General features: G+C 34.8%; 2 protein-coding genes across 3 annotated transcripts; both read left to right on the top strand.

Annotated features, from left to right (window-relative positions):
• The first annotated feature begins 1,759 nt into the window (after positions 1-1,759).
• On the top strand, positions 1,760-7,429 carry LOC113761824 ((E,E)-geranyllinalool synthase-like). Of its 2 annotated transcripts, none has more exons than XM_027304973.1 (12): positions 1,760-2,133; positions 2,361-2,553; positions 2,846-3,081; positions 3,208-3,331; positions 3,440-3,555; positions 3,669-3,898; positions 4,442-4,557; positions 4,929-5,027; positions 5,136-5,351; positions 6,191-6,323; positions 6,468-6,713; positions 6,836-7,429. In XM_027304973.1, exons 1-12 carry the CDS (start codon positions 1,815-1,817, stop codon positions 7,262-7,264), a joined length of 2,457 nt encoding a protein of 818 aa, XP_027160774.1. In that variant the 5' UTR covers positions 1,760-1,814; the 3' UTR covers positions 7,265-7,429. The 2 variants fall into 2 exon arrangements, with proteins under 2 accessions (XP_027160774.1, XP_027160773.1); XM_027304972.1 differs by having other exon boundaries at positions 3,205-3,331.
• Positions 7,430-12,776: 5,347 nt separating this feature from the next.
• LOC113761499 (S-linalool synthase-like) lies at positions 12,777-19,646 on the top strand. Its single transcript, XM_027304512.1, has 12 exons — positions 12,777-13,148; positions 14,528-14,720; positions 14,878-15,104; positions 15,439-15,562; positions 15,656-15,771; positions 15,868-16,100; positions 16,654-16,769; positions 17,255-17,353; positions 17,463-17,678; positions 18,398-18,530; positions 18,638-18,883; positions 18,969-19,646. The coding sequence occupies exons 1-12, from the start codon at positions 12,824-12,826 to the stop codon at positions 19,476-19,478; spliced, it is 2,538 nt and encodes an 845-aa protein (XP_027160313.1). The 5' UTR covers positions 12,777-12,823; the 3' UTR covers positions 19,479-19,646.
• The last annotated feature ends 3,592 nt before the right edge of the window (positions 19,647-23,238 follow it).

Below are 23,238 nucleotides of genomic sequence, written 5' to 3'. Positions count from 1 at the left end.
TTTAAATTTGAAAGTCAAAATTAGAGTGTTTATAAAGTGGAAATTGTATCACATCAAGGTTCATTTGACATCGTAGTGGTTTATAAAAAAACATTTCTGATACAAGTGCTTTTAAATTACCAAAAATTATGCTACTTAAGTTACATAAAATTAGTTACCAAATATCCTACAAATACTTTCAGTGCTTAAAAGCATTTTTTTCTTCGTAAATGTACTGCAATCCCGAATGAGCCCTAAATTATAAATCAAATTACAATATTTGTTTAAACAAACACAAAATCCAGCCGAGTAATAATTTTGCACAGACTCCTATGGCACAAACTCCTCTATCACAAATTTTGCAATGAATGTTGGCACTGACTCCATTATCAAATAATACTCTATTCAAATAATTCACCTTTTTATATTCTCAATTATAACTCACCTTAATTATCTTGCCATGATCAAATAATGCTCAATTGCACAATCTACTTTTTATCCTCGCAGCAAACTACAAATTAGGTCAGCGCAAGAAGAAATGCAAGTTTAAGTATTACTGAAAAGGTCCACGTTACAAACTTGTAATGCTCGACATTTTAGAGGTTCAAAGTAGAATCAGCTACCCCTTACAATAAAAAAGGAAAGTAAAATCAGCCATAAGTTTATATCAGTGTGAACTTTTGACAAATGATATTAATCTTTTTTTTTCCTTTTGGGACAAAAGGAACTCTAGTGAGATAAACTTGATGACAGGCTATTTTGCCCGGGACCCACGTCTATTTTAGTATTTTGGACGGTTTTCCCTGGGCCGATTCTTTGGTTGTTGGAGCAACCGCAATAAGGCATAAGCTTCTCCCATGGGTCGGTTCGCTTCGCGCCTCGCGGGAATATTGCTGTGAGGTTTATCCGTTGGTACGAAGGACAGCCACATATTTTTCCAGCTGTGCCTCTTGCGAGATTCTCGTTTACAAGTTAGAAAATTTTTCTAAGGAGGTTCATCGGCTGGTACTAAATCAAGGACAGCCACATATTTTTGCTAGATGGGCCTCCTGCAAGATTCTCGTTGACAAGCTAGTAAACTTTTTATGTATTAACAGTATAGTAATTTTTGTTATACTAATAAATTTGGATGTATATTATATATGTATTATTTAAATTTTAAATTTAAATTCATATTATGTGATATTTTTTATATTAGCAGTCTTGGATATATATCACATATGTATTATTTGAATTTTAAATTTAAATTCATATTATGTAGCATGATCTCAATCTATTTGTATAAATTTTTACATTGACGGTATATAAAAAATTATCCTTTTTTTTAATGCATCTTCTATCCAACTTCCTATCTTGCTCATTGTCTCATATTTTATTGTATCATCATTTTCCTTCACAAATATTCTATGATAATTCTTTTTTATTTTCTTCAATTCTAATTGCAAACAAGGTAAAAAATAAAATTTAATAAATCATCAAAACAAAATATCACAAAAATAGAAATTTTTTATGAATTTTTTGCTGTACTTTTTGTGTTTCTATTATATATTTTTATTTAGCCAGTTTATTTTTTTTTCTGCCATGTTAGTAGCTATTGAAACAAAAGAAGAATTAAAATAAAATATTTATGATGGAAAAATGATAATATAACAAAGAGCTGGACAAAAACACGAGGTAGAAAGTAGGACGGAAAATCCATTGCGAGCTTTTTCCCGCTTCGTGTCCTCTATAAATAGCTTTCTTCGGGAGCATCATGATTGCACTCACCAATAACTTGCATTCCAAAAGTTTTGCTCCTCGTATCCTTCTCCCATCTGTCTCCAGCATCCAAAAACATGAAAACCTCATTTTCTTCGGTTGAATCTCTAGTCTATGAGATCAAGAAAGAGATGTTTTTGAATCAAGATATTCACCACTTGGTTTCCCCATCTGCCTATGACACGGCCTGGTTGACCATGATTCCAGACCCTACACAAGTTGACAAACCAAAGTTCGAGAGTTGCCTGAATTGGGTACTCAACAACCAGAATGCAGGAGGGTTCTGGGGAGAATCTTATGCAGAGGACCTTCCTACCATCGATACTCTTCCAGCGACTCTTGCTTCCATGGTTGCCCTGAAAACATGGAATCTCGGAGAAGAAAACATAGCAAGAGGCAAGTAGATATTTTGCTATTTAACTGGTTAATACCTCATTATTATGTTGGTTTTTGTAAATAAAGTTTATGCGTACAACAAAATTATATACAAATATACACTAAATCATGTATAAAACATGGTAATCACACAACCAATACCAAAATGTATTTGTCCCATACTATGACTTTTGATATGTGATGCTTTTCAATATGTTAAATGCCATTTGCTTGCTTCCATGCTGTAGGGTTAGCATTCATTCATACCACCGCTGAGGTAATTCTCGAACAACACCGTCATCATCTTCCACGGTGGTTTGCCATTGTTCTCCCAGCAATGACTGAACTGGCTCAAGCAGCTGGTCTTGATCTTGTTTTCTCCCAACGATCCAAGAGGGTGTTATCCGACCTTTTCCATCAGAGGCAACAAATTCTGAAAATGTGATGCTTCAATTTTTTTGTGTTGTTTTTCTAGCTTATGAATACGTCATTAACAACGCACATAAATTCGTCATTAATTTACCTAAATCTTCTACAGGATAACAAATAGCTTAGACACCTTTGGTTTGCAGTTTTGGGAAAGTTTCCAAACGATCTCCAAATCACCTCTTCGTCATGCACAAAGACTTTTTAAGAAAATGCTACTGTAGTATTTAAAGGGAAGAAAGCACAAAAAATGCAACGTAAAGGGAACTTAATTTTGCAATACTCATGACTTGTAATTGATTTTTAGGACTTGCATGGAGAACCCTGTAGATTACTCACAGCAAAAAATTCCATCGCTGCTATGGTATCTAGAGAGCTTGCCCCCTACGTATCATGTTGATGAACAAAACATAATGAAGCACGTAAGTGGAGATGGCTCAATTTTCCAGTCACCAGCAGCCACAGCTAGCGCATACTTGAGAACTGGAAGTTCGAAATGCTTGGAATACCTTGAGTTCCTCGTTCAAAAATGTCCTAATGGAGGTTGATAATTCTATTTTGAAACTGATCCCTATATCTCAATGATGTGTATGTTATGTATATATTGATAGTATCAAGAAGTCTAAGTAAAACCTCTAATCAAACTGCTATTAACATTTTCTTTAGCAGTGCCCGCTGAGTATCCCCTGGACGAAGAATTGATAAAGCTGTGCTTGGTTGATCATGTACAAAGATTAGGATTGGCTGAGCACTTCGAAGAGGAGATTGAAGACATCCTAAAGCTAGTTTACAAGTAATAACCATGTACAATTAATTTTTTTTTTTCAAGGCTAAACCATATATTTGAGCATTTTCTAAGTTATGATCGATCGAATTTGATCCTCTCATGGAAAATTTCCAGGAACCTCAGGAAACAAGACTTTGAGCCAACCAACAGGCGTCTTGTGGCTGCAAAACTATACAAGGACGCGCTGGCTTTTCGGCTTCTTAGGATGCAAGGCCATGATGTTAAGCCAAGTACGCCGTTAAAATTAATTAATTAATTAATCAAATCTCTGTTGTCTTCCTATTTAAATAAAGGAAATAGTACCTAAAAAAAGGAATAAATACCTGCTTATTTCCTATTGCAGGTTGCTTTTGTTGGTTCCTTCAGCATGCTGATACCCTCGAGTATATAGAACAAAATTGTGAACAACTTACTAGCGTATTATATAATGTCTATAGAGCAACGGACGTTATGTTCAGGAGGGAATATGAACTCGAGGAGGCACGCGCATTTTCTAGGAAATTGCTGGAGAAATCGATCAGTTTCAGCTGTAAGGACGATGATCTTGTTATTTTCCCCGGTCTACATAAACTAGTAAGTCCACGTCTTGTTTCTAACCGATAATTCATTAAAAAAAATTTTTTGTTTTGTAAGGGAAAGATTTAGAAAAGAACGGAAGGATATATAATTCTTACGCCAGAGCAGGTCACCCGTGCATTTTTTTCAGCAGCTTATGATGATTTTTTATATATAATTAGTGCTTTAATTATACCACAATTAATATAAAACTTAGAAGTGTAATTAATCATGGGAGAGGGTTAGATTGAATGATAAAGTGGAAGGGATCATAAGTATTGCAATTAATCATGGAAAATGAAACCTCAATGCCAAGAAGACAAGAATGCTTGCGCGTGTGTGACTTATCCACTTTTGTGAACTATTCGCTGAAATTGAATTGAGAATGAAGTGCAATGGACTAATATTCAATGCTCAAGTTCCACGTGCTCAATTTGTGAATTTGTCAGATACTTAGACCATTTTAGTAAATTAATACTATATTGATTAATTAAAATGATTCTGATTGCCATTTCTTAATTACTAGGCAAAACTTGACTTGGTCTCATGTTTTTGAAATAGATTAAGCATGAGTTGACTCTTCCATGGATTACTCGGCTAGATCAACTTGATCAGAGGATGTGGATCGAAGAAAATAAAATCAGCCCCTTGTGGATTGGCAAGGCATCCTTCTACAGGTATAATTAAGCAATACAAATCATTTTCTTTCTAAAAAAAAAAACAGAGTAAATTTTACTACTAAAATTGCTGAAAATCATCCAGCGCCAGTTGTTTTACAAATTGATTTAGCATAGTGTGCTGATGCGCGTAGTACTCTATTACAAAAGCTTTATAATCAAGAGAGAGTCCCATTAATGAAACGCGAAAAAAAGAAAACGAAGTAGCTTCGCTAAGAAAACAGCTTCTCTGCGGTGATAGCTTCAAGAACATAAATCATTTTAATCTGCCTATAACAGACAAAAATTGAAAGAATAGGATTCATTTTTTTTTGCATTGTCGTAATTAAAAGAAAAATCAATGACCCATTGAACATTGCCAACACTTGTAGGTTATTCCATCTTCAACATGAAAAGCTGGTGCAACTTGCTAATGAAAATTACAAGCTTCGGCAGTCGGTCTATGCCGAGGAACTAGAACAACTAAGAAGGTACAGCTGAAATTCATTAGACATTTCTATACATTCTTAATCACTCCAAAACAGTAATGAATGAATACTTGATCTCATCTGTTGCTGCCTACGGACTAATTAATGCAGATGGTCCAAGGAATCCGGTCTGAGGGAAATTGGGTTTGGACGAGAGAAAACTGCTTACTGCTATTTCGCTGTTGCTGCCAGCAGTTGCCTGCCTCGTGATTCCGTTGTTAGGTTAATTGTTGCAAAGATTGCCATTCTCATTACAGTTGCTGATGACTTTTACGACGTGGAAGGTTCCACAAGGGAGTTAAAAATTTTGACTAAGGCCATTCAACGGTATATCATGCATTTTAAAATTTCTTCTTTACGCGCAGACAAGGCCACTCAATGTTTTCTAGTTATTTCATTATCAAATCAGTTATACTAATTTCTTAGATTATATCTTCCTTCAATTGAAACTTTAGATTATAAGATGTACAAGATATCTATCTGATCATCAACTCATTCATATCATATCACCTCATTTTCATTAACTATAATAATTTTAACTTGCATTTTGCTATAGTTAAGGATGTTTAAAAAACTAGACGGTCTCGTGCTTTATTAGTTCGAGTGTGTACCTTTAAAATTTTAATTGATTCCAACGCTGCACCCCAAATTTTTCTTTACAATCTTTTTGCACACTAAATTGTTTCACTTATTCCATTTCAGTCTCGTCGTTAATGTTGTTAATTTTTTTTTGAAAAAAAAAAATCAACAATTTAGTTGAGAGAAAGTGAGCAATTTTTCTTTTCTATTTTTTATAGTCGAGAGAATTCTCTTTCAAAAATCCTAATATTCTACAAACATTTGATGATAATTTAGATGTACAGTCATTTGGAAACACAAAATGCAACCAAAGTGTGAAACAATAAATTAAAAAATAGTTTAGGGTATAAAGTGTCTCAAGATTGAAGTTTATAGCAAAATATGAGTATCAATATAAATTGAGGCTTTTTAGCCCCTCTAACTATTGGACTAATGTAAGGCAAACAATAAAAAGAAAAAAAAAAAACAGTTATCAAATTGAAGTTCAGGGTTCAATTTGAGATTCTCTATAAAGTTCAGGGATGCATAGCCGAAAAATCCATTTTTTGGGCTCTTAGCTCATGCAGATGCTGCCTAAATCCTCGCAGATGGAATGGTGAAGATCTCACCGGCCATAGTAAGATTATCTTTGATGCCCTTTGTGACCTGGTCATGGACATCTCAAGAAAGTACAATCATCAACGAGAAGGAAGCAAATTCTTGAAGGGGATTAGAGATATCGTAAGGCTTAATTAATTTCTACAAACATTCTTCTCTTTTTTGTTTCCTAGAAATGCACCAGAATTATTTTGGTAATTATCAAAAAATCTTCACTCATGGCAAACATATAACGACATAAATCACGTTCCATTCACTCACATATAGTGGCAAGAAACATTCGGTTCATGGATGGTGGAAAGAACATGGAGTGACACCGGGTACCGAGCATCCCTTGACGAATATCTGGACATTGGCATGATATCCATTGGAGCACATACGATCATTCTTCCAGCTTGTTGTTTCTTAAGCCAAGATTATCCAATCGAAAAGCTCAAGCCTGACAATTATGGGAAGATCACGAAATTGTTCATGTCCGCTGCCCGATTGTTGAATGACACTCAAAGCTATCAAGTAATTAATTACGAAACTTTCTCTCTGTCTCTCTGTCTCTCTTTTTTTTTTTTTTTTTTTGGGTACTTGGTTTATTTTAGAATGGGATAAAACAGTAAGTCTTTGTTGTACTATCTGAGCAGAAGGAGCAAAAAGATGGAAAAATGAACATGGTCTTGCTCCACTTGGACGAAAACCCAAACGCGAAAATTGATGGCTCCATTGCATATGTGAAAGGTATTTTGGAGGAGAAGACTAAAGAATTCCTTGAAATCGTTCTCATGGATGATGGGCCGGAGGAAATGCCTAAATCATGCAAACATTTCCATCTATCCTGCATGAAAGTCTTTCATATGTTTTTCAACTCCACCAACCTATTTGACTCCGAGGAAGAACTACTTAACGATATCAAGAAAGCCATATGCATTCCTCCGGATCTCGATTCTCAAATTTCAGACCTTTATTTACCGCCTCCACCAGAAAAGGAAGAGATTCTTCAAATTTCCGCTCGTTGGGATGTCAACACAACACAGCATTTTCTTCACGGAAATGGAAAAGAAAGTGTTGTTTAATATTCCAATAAACAGATTTGGACGCTAGATATGTTGTTAAGTGTGTCCATTAGCTGTCCCTGAATATGGTTACAATAACTTGCTCCAGTCATTTTCAATTTCTTTCTTTTTTTGCCTTTAAAGCATAAGGGTTTTAAATGATAAAGCTCAGTATTATGTTCTAAACTCTGCCTCATTTTCAATTGTAGTTAGTAATAATTGAGTATGTCCTTAAATTGTAAGAATCTAGAAGAGTGCAAATCACGCCGCCAGTTTTATAATATTGCAAAGTTACTATACAAGGACAGGCAAATTTCTATAAATCAAGAACATCTCGTATGATATGGCATACAATTCTTCCATGCCTTGCCAATTATTATTACGTATTCTTCTAAGAGCCTATACCTTCACCATTCGAGTGAACTTTTTGGATCCAGATCGACCTCATAACTTGATTTCCATTCAATTCAAACTGATTCGTGTAATTTTCATTGTGTTTGGTATAAATTCATATAATTTTAGTATAATCGTGAATTTTACAGTAATTTAATTATATGAATTGATAAATTCAAATTTACATCCAAATTATATAAGGTAACACTAAAAATTATAAAAATTATATTAATCGACTTAAATTGAATGAACTCGACTTGTGAGGCGTGGTGTCAAACTTTTTTTAACCCTACCACTGTCTCAATCTAAAACTTATTTGTGACTAATGGAGCATTTAACGATTAATGAAGTGATGAAGACTTATACTGCCGTGTTCCATCACATACGTGCTCAGGAGGATCTTTTTTTCTGAATGATTAAAAAAAAAGGGCAAAATTACACTTTACCTCCTGTGATTTAGTGTTTTTGTACATAACTCCTCTATGATTTTAAAAACTATACATAACTTCCTCATGATTTAAATTAAAGTGTCAAAGTGGCAGACATGATCATTCGTAATGGAACTTATGAAAATGTCGAAAGTACTCTTGTTTAAAAATTAAAATGGTTGAAGTGATCAAAATAACCCCCTTATAATTTTCAAAATATATGCACAACCCCCCCTATAGTTAATAAATAATTTTCAACTTTACATAGGAGTATTTTTAATAGTTTAGGTGACTACGTTATGAATTACAAATTCCGTCACTTTGGCACTTTAATCCCAATCATGAGGGGGTTACATATAGTTTTTGAAACCATATGGGGGTTATGAACAAAAACACTAAATTACAGGAGGGTAAAGTGTAATTTGCCCTTAAAAAAATGACAAATAGGGAAAGGAAATAAAAAAAAAATGGCTACTTTGTAGAATCATTTCCAATCTATACCTTTCTTTTTTTTTTGGGGCAAATAATAAGAGCTTTTATTGATCAAAGCAACAAGGCTAAAAAAGAAAAACCACTGCCACATCTTTCTCTATCACGCAAGAATCTATACCTTTCTTTGTCACTGTTAGCTAAGCAATTTAAAGACTACGTGTCCGGTTCATTCTTTTCCATTACCAAGCAATGGATTTATGTCATTGTTAAATTAATCTATAAATTAGACCGCATGCATTTGGCACTTAATTCAGCGTAAAGATTCTAGACGTGTAATCATAAGTTTTTGTTATCCTAGATATATGAACTGCATAGAGGTAGGAAATTTGATTTAATGGGGACGAAATACGCATGCATTTGAATCTTGGAGTCAACATAAAATTCTTTGAAATTTTTAGGAGGACAAATAGCTTATGACGTATAAGAGTATTTCAAAATTCCCAAAATCTTAAAAGGAGATAAAAAAATATGATTTTCTAGAACTCGTTGGGAGGGGAGGGGAGGGGGGGATGTAATTGCAAAATGCAAATAATGTAGACATATTATACCAAGTCAGTAGTAAATGCTTAGTTTACTTAGCCACGCGGTGTTAGTTTATTGGTTAGTAATGTTGATTTCATTCTTAGGATGTAAGGGCGGTGACATGGGATAAAAGTCATAAAACACCATAAGGGACATAAGAGTCGCAGTCTCCAGTTTTAGTGTCACATATGAATCAGTAGGGTGCAAAAATAGCAGCCCTGTTTTTGTTTGTATATGTAAGAGCCGCAGCCTCATTTTCAATAGAAAAAATCCTTTCTGCCTGTACATTGATTTCTTGTGTTTTTTTCTTTTCCGTGGGTTTCTGTTCATTGTCAGTTTGGGTCCATCAAATAATGCTACTAAATTTAATTGCATAAATAAAAAAAAAATTTAATTCTGAGAGGGAAATGGCGAACCACTAACTTTATTTGTCTACATAAGGTCAAGCACGAGGACCAGAAAGATTTCAGGCAAATAAATGATCGATCAAGGTAAGCTCCTTCAAGACCTCAAAGCTCTTCTCAGCAGCCTAGAAACGTGGCCTCAGCTTTTGTTGGTCATACTATTGACTACAGAGTAAAAGGACTCTTAGTATTTATGGACCAGACTTATGCGGCAATCGTTGTCTTCCCTAGTTATCAAGTCAATAATATGGTCTGGCAAAACTCCTACATTTCTTGCAAGGTCTATATCAAAAACGCAAAACGCAAGGAGGCCGCCTTCCGATTCCAGCCGCCTCCATGTGAATGAAGCCTTTCGCGATTCACGACGGGTAACAGGATTCATGCTGCAATTCGTTTTTCCTAAATTATTTAGTGACAAATGATTAAGGAACCAACTTGAGAATCAATTTTTCACTGTAAGGAGGGTTGAGTTGAGTAATACGATGATGATGTGAAGAATTGTAATACGTGATATTCGTTTCTTATCATGTTAGCAGTTACGTGATCAGCACATTATCAGTAAAAATGGAGAAGTCAAAAGTGGAAGAAAAACAACTTTTGTTGGCTACTCCATTTTGCATGATGATCTATTCCATTCCATGTTTACATTTAGAAACTTAACTTCCTTTCCCTCTCTCAGACAAAGATGTTTTTCTTGATTAACAATTCAGATAAACTGCCCCCAAAAAGAAAAAAAAAATGGATAAACTCTATCCTGCCATTATGGTATCCTTGAAATTAATATACTGTTAATATGATCAATATCTTTATCATCTATGCGTGACTTCAGAAGAAATGGCTATAAAATAGACTAGCAATTGACATTCATCTTTTTTTTTTTTTTTTTATGCACTGCATTGACTACTCTTTTGTTAGTTTAGTGAGATGAGAATGTTCTTTCTTTTTTTCAAAAAAAAAAAAATCACGAATAGTGACTTTTCATCTTAAAACGACAGCGTCAGTCGTTTTTGTTACTGAAGAAAGCCAGTTTGGCCTTGTATAATATAACTTGTACACAACCATACATTTATTTTGTAGGGTTCGAAGACTCTGGTCAATCTGGAACACTAACTTCAGGGGATGAACGATTCACATCGACGTTCGTACTCCGGCCCCCGCCCCAGCCCCCGCTTAAATCCAATGAGAGGTTTGTTGCTTCTTCTGCTTTGGCCAACGTAACATCCTTTTCGTCCTTGTCATTTCTGCCACATACGAAGATGAGTTTTTCTTTAATTTGCAAAAAATGTTGATTGACAGAGAAAGTATTCAGAAATCCAAATATGAAGGTTCTGAAACGTAGCATTTGCTTCAACACAATCGTCAATAATCAAATTCCACCTAAACTTTTTTGCCGGAAGAGAAGTCCCATCGTAAGTCGTGATCCATGCCTCCAAGAAAGGTAAAACGTACCAAAATTTGCAGCGAAGTTGGTTTGTGCAACGCCTTGATTTAAATGAAGCATGAGTTGGGGGAGCGTTGGATTAGGTGGTTAAACCGGTAAAGTATGAGGGATTATAAATAAGAAACTTTGGATTCACATCTTCTTATTTGAAAAAAAAAAAGAAATGAAACATGAGTTATAACTCTAGAGATAATGGGGTCCTAACAATCCGATATAAAAAAAATTGGATTATGGATTTCTTTTTTTTCTTTTTTTTTTTCTTGTGAAAACCATGTGGGGAGAGGACTATATCCAGACACAAGGTTATCAAAATTCCTAAAATTGAACGCCACCCACCTCCCAGGCAATGCACAACTTCAGAACTTTTATCATTCTTTTGTCCCAAAAAAATAACATAAAAAACACAAGAAGCTTAGATTTTCAGTTCTGGCAGCCTGGTTTTTTGTTTTCTTTTATAACTTCATTCACTTTTGCAGGTTTAAACTTTTAGCGGTACACTCCGGTAAAGATGACAAAGCTTTTGCCAAGGCAAGTTGGTTCAAAAGACGGATCACTTCCTTATAAAAAAATTGTGTATTCGAATCCTGCTGTCGATGATATGATGATATGAGAGTTGTGTTGATAAGTGATTTATAAGAACTTGATGAGTGATCTATAAAAACTCTCATAAGTTACCTATAGTTCCAAGAGTATACCCTAACCCGTGATAGTATTTAGAATCAAATCCACCCAAACTTTTTCACATAAAAAATACAAAGATTTTGTAATTTATAAAGAGGGCATACTTTTTTTTTTTAATACGAACAATTACAAAAAAATTGGTGTGCTTAATATAAGCATATTTACACTAGCGTTGACCAGAAACATGTGCAAGTTAAGCAAAGTTAGGCATTTTGAAATTTTTGTTGCTGCTAATTTAAAAAAAAAAAAATCCTCAACTTTAAAGGGTTCAGCTATTGTAATGTGATTGGTTGTAATGCATGTACCTTTTGGATCGACTTCATTCAATCCAGCTGACACCGCGATAAATGGGTGTACAAAGCTTCGGATTAATAGGTCATGTTATCAACTACTGTATATTCTACCATGCTGCAATCTTTTTTTTTTTTTCAATTCTTTTTAGTACTTTTTCAAATTTGGCAAGTACTTTTTTTCAATTGGCAAGTACTTTTTCAAAATTGTTAATGCTTTTTTTTGTGGTCCTATGGTTCTCTATGCATGTATAAATTTTAGTTGGCAGTAGTTTTGAGTAGTTGAAATCCTATGTGCCGCTATTAGATGTCAAATCGAGTGTCAGTCCTACTTATCATATAAGGATAAAGAAAACTTAAATAAATAATCAGACGGGATCCTTTATCCATTATATCTGTTTATTTTTCATATTCAATGCAAAACTACGTAGTTCCATTTATTAATACTGCTGATATAGCACATAACATTGAATGCATATTTAGGGAGTGTTTGGTAAAAGGGTTTCAAATTCAATAATATCCTAATTATACCCATAGTCTTCTACTTTAGAATTTCACACTGCATAATTCAGATAAGATTAGGCAAGCATTTGAGGACGAGATTCTTAAGTTTGTCAAAGTTGCAATTACGTGTAGTCATATTATTTTTATTTGATATAAATATAAAAGTTGAGCCTGAAAAGTGACACCAAGGATCTAACGTGAGTTTTGAGAACCAGAAAACGACAAGCATTAATTACAAATGTAAAAGCATGTGACTTGTACATCTACGTGTACGTTGGAAAGCATCGTGATCCATACATTTTCCAATGCGTAATTCTCCAAATCCTCCTATAAATAGATCTCGACATGGTACAACCATTCCAACTCAACCAGAAATTTGTTAATACTAAATACATTTTGCTTCTATCGTCTTCTCCCAGCTTCCCATGAACATGAAGTCCTCCCTATCTTCTATTCTTTCTTTAGTCGCTGAGGTAAAAAAGGGGATGTTCTCCAATCAAGACATTTACACGTTGATTACCCCCTCTGCCTATGACACAGCTTGGTTAGCCATGATCCCAGACCCCACAAATTCCACGCAACCAATGTTCAACAGTTGCTTGGATTGGATACTCAACAACCAAAATGAAGCAGGGTTCTGGGGAGAATCTCACGCGGAGGGTCGTCCTACCATTGATACTCTTCCGGCAACTCTTGCTTGTTTGGTTGCTCTCAAAACATGGAATGTTGGAGAAGGAAACATAGGAAAAGGTAGTGACTATTAATACCATATTTGCTACACTAGAATTTGAACATTTTAGTTGTGAGGATCCAAGTTCTTACTGTCAACTATGAAGTACTTACTTCCGCTCAACTTTTATTTACTTACTCACCTAAGGTCATTGTACGTACACTAGGAAATCTTTAGGAAATACTTAACGAGGAGGTGCAGGAACGGTTGCAACAGTTCCTAAAAGTTTATGGCTAAGATTTGGCTAAAAAAAAAATGTAAAATTCAAATTACATCTTGTACATCATTTTTCACACCATGTTTGAAGTTTACAAAATTTTGTTCTATAATTATAGTCCCGTTTGACAAGTGAGTTTTTTGGGTGTTTTTCTAAAATTTTACTGTAGCTTACCATAGAAGTTTTTAAAAAAAAATTTGAAATTTTTTTTTTAATAATTTGAATGGTATAGTTTAAAATTTTTGAGAAGTTTTTTAAGGATACTGTAGCTAAAGTTTTTTAAGAACTTGTAACAGATAAATTTGACAAAAAACTTATCTACCAAACAAGACCTATCTGTTATTGAAAGTAAATTATACCGCATATAAAGTTGATCCCACATGCCCACGGTCGTTATAACCATTTCACATGACAATACTGCAATTATTGAAGGGAGCACTTGCCAATAAAAGTACACAAATATGTGGATAACATTAGTATGATTTTGTACAAGCTCGGCTGTCGTGTCACGTTTACAGGTTTTCTAGTCATATCGGTCGAACTTTTGGAGCTTTCTTCTCTAAATATACAGTAACTTTTCCAAAATTTTGAATTTTTCCAATTTCCACATTATTGTTTCTTGGCCAAAGGGTCGAAAACTCGAAATAGCGTACTATATACAGTCTTATATGCTACTCATAGACAATTCTACCATCATTCATTCACCATCCTACGTGTGTATCTTTAAAAAGAAATCATGACACATTTTTCACAAGTTTCTTAACTCTCCAAACAACCTGGCTGGCAGCTGGCTTTTTAAAACTAAAATCCACTTTTTCGAAAAAAAAAAAATACTTTCTGTTTCGGGAAGAGGAAACACGGATAGTCTCTAAGTGTAGCAAGATAAAAACAGGGAGTTGGGCAGGTACGGTTAAGTTCTTACACATTCATGTATGGTAGGTGTATCTTTTACAAAATATGCTAACATTTATCAGTACTTGATTCGTAAAAACAGTTGATGCATATAAACAAAGATGATGAGCAAAAGTATATTTTGGCTCATGGCGACAAGAATACTTGTCATAATCATTCACAAAAGTAGAACCATGCATGCTGTGACACGTATAGTTCTCTATTGGTTTCGTTCATATAAGCTTTTCTTTTTATACTTGAATAACGCATTGTCCTCCTGGGGTTGTGCAGGTTTAGAGTTCTTCCAATCCAAAGCAGAGATAATCCTCAAACTAGCTTATCATCATCTTCCACGCTGGTTTGTTATTGTTTTCCCTGCAATGGTTGAACTTGCACAAGCAACAGGTCTTGATCTTGCTCTCACTCAAGGGTCAGAGATTGTTTTGGCCGATGTTCTATGCAAGCGGCAACAACTCCTGGACATGTATTGCCTTTTACTATCTTTTTAGAAGTCACAAATTGATTGTATCATAGTAATTATAGTACTTTTTTTTTTCTGAAAATATCTTCTTAGATGTTGTCCATTCCCCCAGTCACACTTTTTGAGCATCAATAGATGTATAACATGTTTGGAGCTGCAGGGAGAACGTTGAAGCTGATTCACACCAGTATTATCCACCACTGATATCATATCTAGAGAGCTTGCCTTCTGCGTATCATGCCGATCAACAGAAAATACTGAAGAATTTGGGTGGAGATGGCTCATTATTCCAGTCACCCTCAGCCACAGCAAGTGCATATATAGCCACTGGAAATTTGAAGTGCTTGAATTACCTAAAGTCTCTTGTTCAGAGGTGCCCCACTGGAGGTTAGACAGCTTCGCCACAGGAAGCAATCATTGACTTGTTATCTGTTTCACTACTATACTGACCTCAAAGAAAAATAATTCATGGATCCACTTTTTTTGCTACTCCACCTTGGGCCAGCATTATGTAATTACCTGCCTGCAGGATAAAATAGCTATTTAAGTGTTGCCCAAAATTCATAAACTTGCGTCTACCGTTACGTTTTAGGGCTGAAGCAACGCGAACCACCTAGCATAGACTTTTTCACCATCCACCAAACCTACAGCAGGGATATCTCCTGTTGACAATAATATGTAGGTTCTACTAAGGCACCGAAATTTGAACTGTTTTTTGCAGTACCAGCCGTGTATCCCGTGGATGAAGAATTCACAAAGCTCCTCATGGTTGACCATGTACAGAGACTAGGATTATCGGAGCATTTCAACGAAGAAATTGAACATATCTTGAAACAAGTTGATGGGTAATATGCCGATAATTTTCAAAGTTGAAACGTACATATGTGCAGAATTTGCATAGTTGATTAACCTTTCATTAACTCCGTTTTAATTTGCAGGAACTTTAGGTATCAAGACTCACAACCTACTGAAACATTTCTCCTAGTTAAAAAACTGTCCAAGGCCGCACTGGCATTTCGGCTCCTGCGGATGCAGGGATATGATCTAAATCCACGTATGGAGTTAATATGATCATTATCCTCAATATTCCATGTCTAGTGCAAAATTAAGTACTTTAATTTGACAGTTATGCTAAATTTCTTTTTTGCAGGTTGCTTTTGTTGGTTTCTGCAAGATATAAACATGCTAGATTATATGGAGCAAAATTGTGAACATCTTACAAGTGTACTATATACTGTATATAGAGCCGCGGATATTGCTTTTACAGGCGAATATGAGCTGGAGGAGGCACGATCTTTCTCCAAAAAATTGTTGGAGAAAGCAACCAGTGCTGTCAGGATTAGAGATGATAATCTTGTGATTTTTCCGGGTCTTCAAAAAGTTGTGAGTGCCTGTCTTTTATTGCACTCGGTAATAAGTAATTAACTTTGATTCGTATAACCTCGTAAAGGGAGGTAGCTTAATTAATTATCTTACGCCTTTTTCAATTGGAATTATTCTGAGACGACCTCAAATACAAAAATTCGTATTAAACACTCTGGAAAGAATGGAATTCATGAAAACACAGAACAATTTTTTTTTTTTTTTAAAAGAATTGGAAATTAAAGCCAAAAGATAGAAAAATGCCCTTTTTATCAGATGAACAAAAAGGAATACTAGTAAGGATTTAACTACAGCTTTAAATTGTATGAGAATCAGACTCTTTTTTGGCTCGTGAAAAGTTATCCTCGTGAAATTAATCAATTTTAAAGAGCAGAAATAACTTTTTAAGATGAAGAAATACCTAAAAACTTTTGCATTGCCAATTTAGGGTATGCTTAATCAACGTCAAGTACGTACTTGATTCTTGATATTAGATGCTACTCCATACATTAGTTGTGCAGCTTCCAGATAATAAGTAGCATTATTTGACATGATTTTCATGACGTTTCAATAGATAAAACATGAGTTGACACTGCCTTGGATTACTCGACTTGATCATCTTGAGCATAGGATGTGGATTGAAGAAAATAAATTCAGTCCCCTGTGGCTCGGAAAGGCATCGTTCTACAGGTATAGCATTTGATTTGATTGTGTCCATACTAAAATCACTGCCAGTTTCCTAGTCCACACGCTACTAATTATCTTTCAGCAATTCGTATAGTGACTGCACCCCTTTAAATCTTCATGCATAATTCTGCATATTTATCTTGACTGTGCTTACGATGGCTCCTTTTAATCTGTAAATGAAATGTTCTCCATATTCATGTAGGTATTACGTAACGCTAAAATTCATCCTATACTTGTTTTTCCACTTAAGTTTGCAACATAGAGAAACATGAGTACAAGGACATGGCATCGCATTATTTTAAAAATTAAGTATGTAAAACGAATTTCATAGATAAAAACACGAGTCATCAATCCCATGGAATAAAAACTTAGTGATGCCTAAGCATAAGATAGCAACCATGTCAGTCCAATTTCCCCTCCAATAATGCATGACAAAGTCTTGCTGTCGATGCAAATGTATACATCTACTGATGTTGAATAATTATTAGGTTGTCTTGTTTCAACAATGAGAAACTGATACAACTTGCTTCCGAGAACTACAAGTTTCGGCAATCAATCTACGCCAAGGAGTTGGAAGAACTAAAGAGGTGCACTTCTTTTTGGATGGACACATTCGTCAAAATTTGCTGCTGCCCACAAATTAATTTCTTGGCCTTTTGTTTTTTTGACACATTTTTGGATTTATGTAAAATGCAGATGGTCCACTGAGTCTGGTCTAGCTGACATGGGATTTGGACGAGAAAAAACTACGTACTGCTATTTCGCTATTTCGGCCTGCTGTTGCTTGCCCCATGACTCTATCATTAGGCTGATTGTTGCGAAGGCTGCAGTTCTTATTACAGTTGCCGATGACTTCTACGACATGGAAGGATCTATCACTGAATTGGAAGCCCTGACTGAGGCCGTTCAAAGTGTAACATAGTTTGTAACTCTAGCCTTTAAATCATATAGTCATCGCCAGTGGATTAGTGTAAACTTACACCATATGCAGTATATATACAGCAACATCTATTTTAAAATGCATGTGAATAATAGTAAAATTTTAAAGATGAGGGGATTTTTCTCAGTTATGGTGATGCATCTTCTCTTTTCTTATTGCCAGATATTAAGAGGAAAGAAAAGAACTTTGCTCAAGATGTTGATGCGTCTCTTTTTCTTATTCACTAGAAACTTGTGGTGTACATTTATCCACATTTTTTCTCAGCGAGTATAGATTTGTTTTTTAGTGCATGCAATTTTGGTAGCATTTATTGTTCGATTAATAATCTCGTTCACTTGTTTAGGCCTCATTTAAATCATAGCAACCTGCTACTCCAATTAGTGCTTTTTATGGAAAAAAAAAAAATCTAAGTTAAACCATATCCTTACTGCACCAAAATGATTAAGAAGATTAAAAAGTACCCAAATTTTATCCACTAATTGCTTTCAGTCTCTCGCATTTTTCTAGAACCGTGGCTGGTGTAATAAGGATATTACAGCCTTCAAAGTAGTAATAAGAACAACCTGGCTTAGATTTTATGTGCAGTATCATATACACTATCATTCATGCTACAAAATTTTTCTTCTTGTGCTGATAATGCACATGTTCCTCTTATTACTTATATTCGCTCCTGTGGTCTAAATCCTTACAGATGGGATGGCAAAAATTTGAGGGGCCACAGTAAGACAATCTTTGATACCCTTGATGATCTAGTGACAAAGACTGCAGCTACATACCATCTTCAGCAAGAACAAACCAAATTCTTGAAGGAATTTAGGGATATCGTACGCTTTCGAACCAAAATCTCATTTCTTGATAACTCCATATACATTGTGTCGATTAAACATGAGTGCTATTTTTCACTGACAAACACATAATTTTTCAATGACAGTGGCGGGAAACATTTCTTTCTTGGATGACAGAAAGGACTTGGAGTGATACCGGTTACCTACCATCCATGGAGGAATATCTAGAAACCGGCATGGTATCTATTGCGGCACACACGCTCGTTCTTCCTGCTTCTCGTTTCTTAAGCCAAAAACTGCCGGTGGAAGAGTTCAAGCCGGGCAAGTACAGAGACATCACGAAATTGCTCATGGCTTCCACCCGTTTGGTGAATGACACTCAGAGCTATCAAGTAATCATTTCACAATCTGTTTTTGACTAGCTGTACCCTTGCTAATAAGCATAAATTATGATTATTGATTTTACTCTCTTATTAGAAAGAACAAGCGGATGGGAAAATGAACATGGTGACGCTCCACTTAAATGAAAATCCAGAGGCGGATATTGATGATTCGGTTGCTTATGTGAAACACATTTTGGACGAGAAGACGAAAGAATTCCTACAAATTGTTCTGGAAGATAGCTCCAGCGATATGCCTAAATCATTCAGGCATTTGCATTTATCTTGCATGAAAGTATTTCAGATGTTTTTCAACTCCACCAACCTATATGACAGCAAGGAAGATTTGATTGATAATATCAAGAAAGCCATCCACATTCCTCCTGATTATACTCAAACTCCAGACCATCGAGTTAAGCCACTGCCAATGCCATCATCAGCTCCTCCAGAAAAGAAAAATGTCGTCAAAATTGCTGCCCGTTTCGACCCCAACATCAAAGTCAAATACCGCGGCGGCAAAGCCATGTTCATGGGACAACAGTTACTGATCAAGAATCCTATTTCTGTTTGTGGTAGTGGAGCAGTCTGTGTCCCGCCAAGATTTTAATAATTTGGTTGTATCATTTGAATAATAATGTTGTCTGTATAAATTTCTTCTGGTGTATTTCCTAGATGTTGTTTGTGTGCACTTGGTCGGATATTGCTGGCACGTTGTCTCTACTGTATGATTTGTATGATATTGAAATAAGACGTTGAGATTATGTTTGGATAGAAATTACTATTTATTTGCATCACAAATACATTTTTAATGCACATTTTTATCTTCCCAAACATCTTTTTCTCTCACATATATCACATCGCAAAAAATATTATAGTAATTAAAATTATTTACTTGCATTATAAATATATTTTTCTATCGCACTTTTTTATCTTTTCAAATACCTTTTATCTGGCGTACATTATCTCGCAAAAAAGTGCCACAATAATTATTTCAAATAATCTCTTATGGTCAAATAAATATTTCAAAAACCTTGGCAGAATTATTTTAACTTGTATTTTGCTAGTGTTTTTTTGTCAAAAAGAAGAAAAAGGATGCCGGTTTCGCATTCTTAATTTCATGGAATATGGACCACTACAATGATTTTCCTTTTAAGTCTTGGAATTGGATAGTGAATTATTTATAAAAATTTATTTACTTATATTATTAGCGCATTTTTCAATTACTTTTTTTGTTTTATATACATCACATCAAAAAATACTACAATATTTTTTCAAAAAATTATTCCAAATAATTTACTATCCAAACATGCTAATACATTCAGCCCCCCCCCCCCCCCCTTCTCTCTCTCTGGTCCTGAGCAAAGTAGAAACAGCTTTATGAATGATAAGCAAAACAGTACATGCCCGCGGAATTCCTCAATCTATATCAGTCAGAAAATGCTAAACATTACAAGCCAACAAAATTGCTTAAAATTTAAACCCTGCTGTTGGAAGTTTTCCACAACTGAGGACCACATAATGGACTTCTCGCCCAACAGCAGCCAGGATATTCCTTGATGAAGCCCGATTGTTGGCAAATTACAGCAATACGGGCCCCCATATGATATCTCATGGACGGTGACAAAGACTCTTCGTTCATCTTCCCCCATCTTGTTGTATATATATATATCCCATTCAAGTACTGAGTTTTCCAATTGTCAATTTATCAACTGCTTTTGATTTTCATAAAAGCTCAAAAGTCGGAATCTGAATAGTAGATTCACAGCTTCTAATTTTGACATCATCGAGGATCTTCTCATCACTTTCAAAAAAGACAAGAACTAAAGGGAAAAAAGTAATTGAGGTACAAGTGTACATGCAAACTTAGGGTCCTGGAATTTGTTCTTTTGAGTTGTTAAAGAATTTGATAAAAATATGTAAAACTTGACATTAGGTAAACAAATTCTCTTGAAATATTAATAAAACAATTGGTGGAAAGAAAACATATAGCAGCATCAATGTTCATGGACAAGTTCAACGGGATTTGTACTCTTTCAACTAGTGATATTCTGTAATTTATTCGAGTGTAAGTAAATATTTGCCATTAGGTATGTCATAATATTTTGCACTTTTGGAACCACTGAAGATTTCTATTTAGTGATGGAAATGCTAATTGGTATACATTCTGCAACACATACCCTATCATAATGTGCCACAATCCCATACCACCTCACACAGCGAATATGAAATCTGAATTTCTTGCATTCCTTTAACGATATAAGATATTATTCTTTTGGCTGCTATCAAAGATGTAGGAGGAATAAGAGTACCTTTATGCCAAAAAGTGACTTCTTGGGGTTGTATCAAATATCAACCAGTTTAATATGATTTAAAATACTGCAGCAATCGCTAGATTTACCGAATCAATCCAAACTGAATTCAACTTTATTGAGTTGTTCGTTTCCAATAGAAATTTTTTAAAAAAAAGAAAGGGTTTGCCTTGAGTTTTAGCTAAGTTGATATACTCCATCGGAGCTATAAGCTTTTTGCATTGAGGTTCCTTTTCCATGCATTCGACAAAAATAAAAGTAAAATAATATTGATAGGTATCATATATAGTTGGCAGAAGGGAAATTGATGATACCAAATTCATGTGAGTTGTTGTTCGACCACATATATACATGAGTCCAATCATGGTGCATTATAAGTTTTTCCGAAATTTCAAAAAACTTGTAAAAATATGTATAGCTTGGTGTTTGTTCACAAATTTGAACAATCAATACTAAAACACCTCATATTTTGTTTATCATCAACATGCACTAATGTTTATGCATTCATATTGGAAAAAATTTTCTATGCTTTTCAACCATATTGGAAATACAATCTGTACATTTTGTAAAGTCTCTGTGCATTTTCATATTTTCCCTCAAATTTCCAAATTATGGGAGATCAATTCACGGGAAAAAGAAAAGGGAGCTTATTTCTTCTGTGGCAACGTCATAGGTAAGATGAATGTGATTTACTAATATATTTACCTTGATAAAGAACATTAGAAAGGGACCTGTGAGAGTTTACAAATGCGTAACATTTAATGGATAATGGATTAGTTAGGCATCTAGCTCATGTCTTCGCTAAATCTGCGAAAAAATTCACATGATTAGTGCCTGTTGTTCTTACTTCGTGTGAAATCTAATTGAGGGAAAAAAACAATTTAATGCCACAACAAGAACTTGAATATCACAACAAATTTTTCTCTTAATACCCTTACATGTCAATTAAAGTCCAATATTGATTAGAAAGGTAACCTTGACAATTAATACCGAGTTGCTGTGACATTAAATTTCTAGTTAATGGCAACATCTGTTTGACATGACACATCTACATATATATATATATATATATATATATATATATATATATGAAATCTTATACATTCTAGGATTCACATTTATCCTAAAGTTAATTCCACATTTTCCCATAAAATGAGAAAATAGAGCTGCTTATTTTCCCTTCAGATTGTGACGAAGTTTTGCATGTGAAATCAAAGCTTTCTTTTTTTTTTTTTTTATCTTGTTGTATCCTCCCACATCCTTCCTTTTCCAAGTGCTTGGCGCAGGATTCCCAATTGCTTGGCACAAGATTCGAATTCTAAACCTGATGGGGGAGGAAGGGTTTTTTTGGCAGTCTTTTATCACTATCCTCCCACACCCTTCCATCCCCAAGTGCTTGGTGCAAGATTCCCAATTACTTGGCACAAGATTCGAATTCTAACATGTCGGGGGAGGAAAGGTTTTTTTGGTAGCCTTTTGTCACTTTCCTCCCACACACTTCCAATCCCCAAGTGCTTGGCACAGGATTCCCAATTCCTTGGCACAATATTCGAATTCTAAACCTGCCGGGAGGAAGGGTTTCTTTGGCAGCCTTTTATCACTTTTTCGAACCTTTGATTTGGATTCAAGAAATTATTCGAGTGACTTTTTCATTTAAATTACGTTTTTCGTATCAGTTGCTCTCCCCTAACCAACGGACCAACACTCAACACTGGGTGGTTAATCAAAGCTTTGCATCAATTGAATGTTTATCGCTTGAGTATAATGCTTATATAAGCAACTTAGAAGAGTCAATGTTTTATAGGTTATATATGTGGAGAGGAAGATTGCATGTGTGAAAGTTAGAATTAGAGGCTTTGGAGGACTACAAAAAAAGATGATGTATTAATAACATCCAATACGCTCATATTGCTTTCATGCCGCAAACGCAGTGATGCACATAAAAATTACAGTAGTTATGTATATATATATATATATATAAATATGCCGTGAATAACAGTAGTAGAAGAGCAAAAAACTCTTGGAAAAGTACACTAAAATAGGACAATTATGTTTGAT

This window comes from Coffea eugenioides, chromosome 2 (genome assembly GCF_003713205.1).
Source record: "Coffea eugenioides isolate CCC68of chromosome 2, Ceug_1.0, whole genome shotgun sequence".
Lineage (NCBI taxonomy): Eukaryota > Viridiplantae > Streptophyta > Magnoliopsida > Gentianales > Rubiaceae > Coffea > Coffea eugenioides.
Note: the sequence above shows the minus strand (reverse complement) of the source record. Positions and strands in the feature narration are given on the sequence as shown.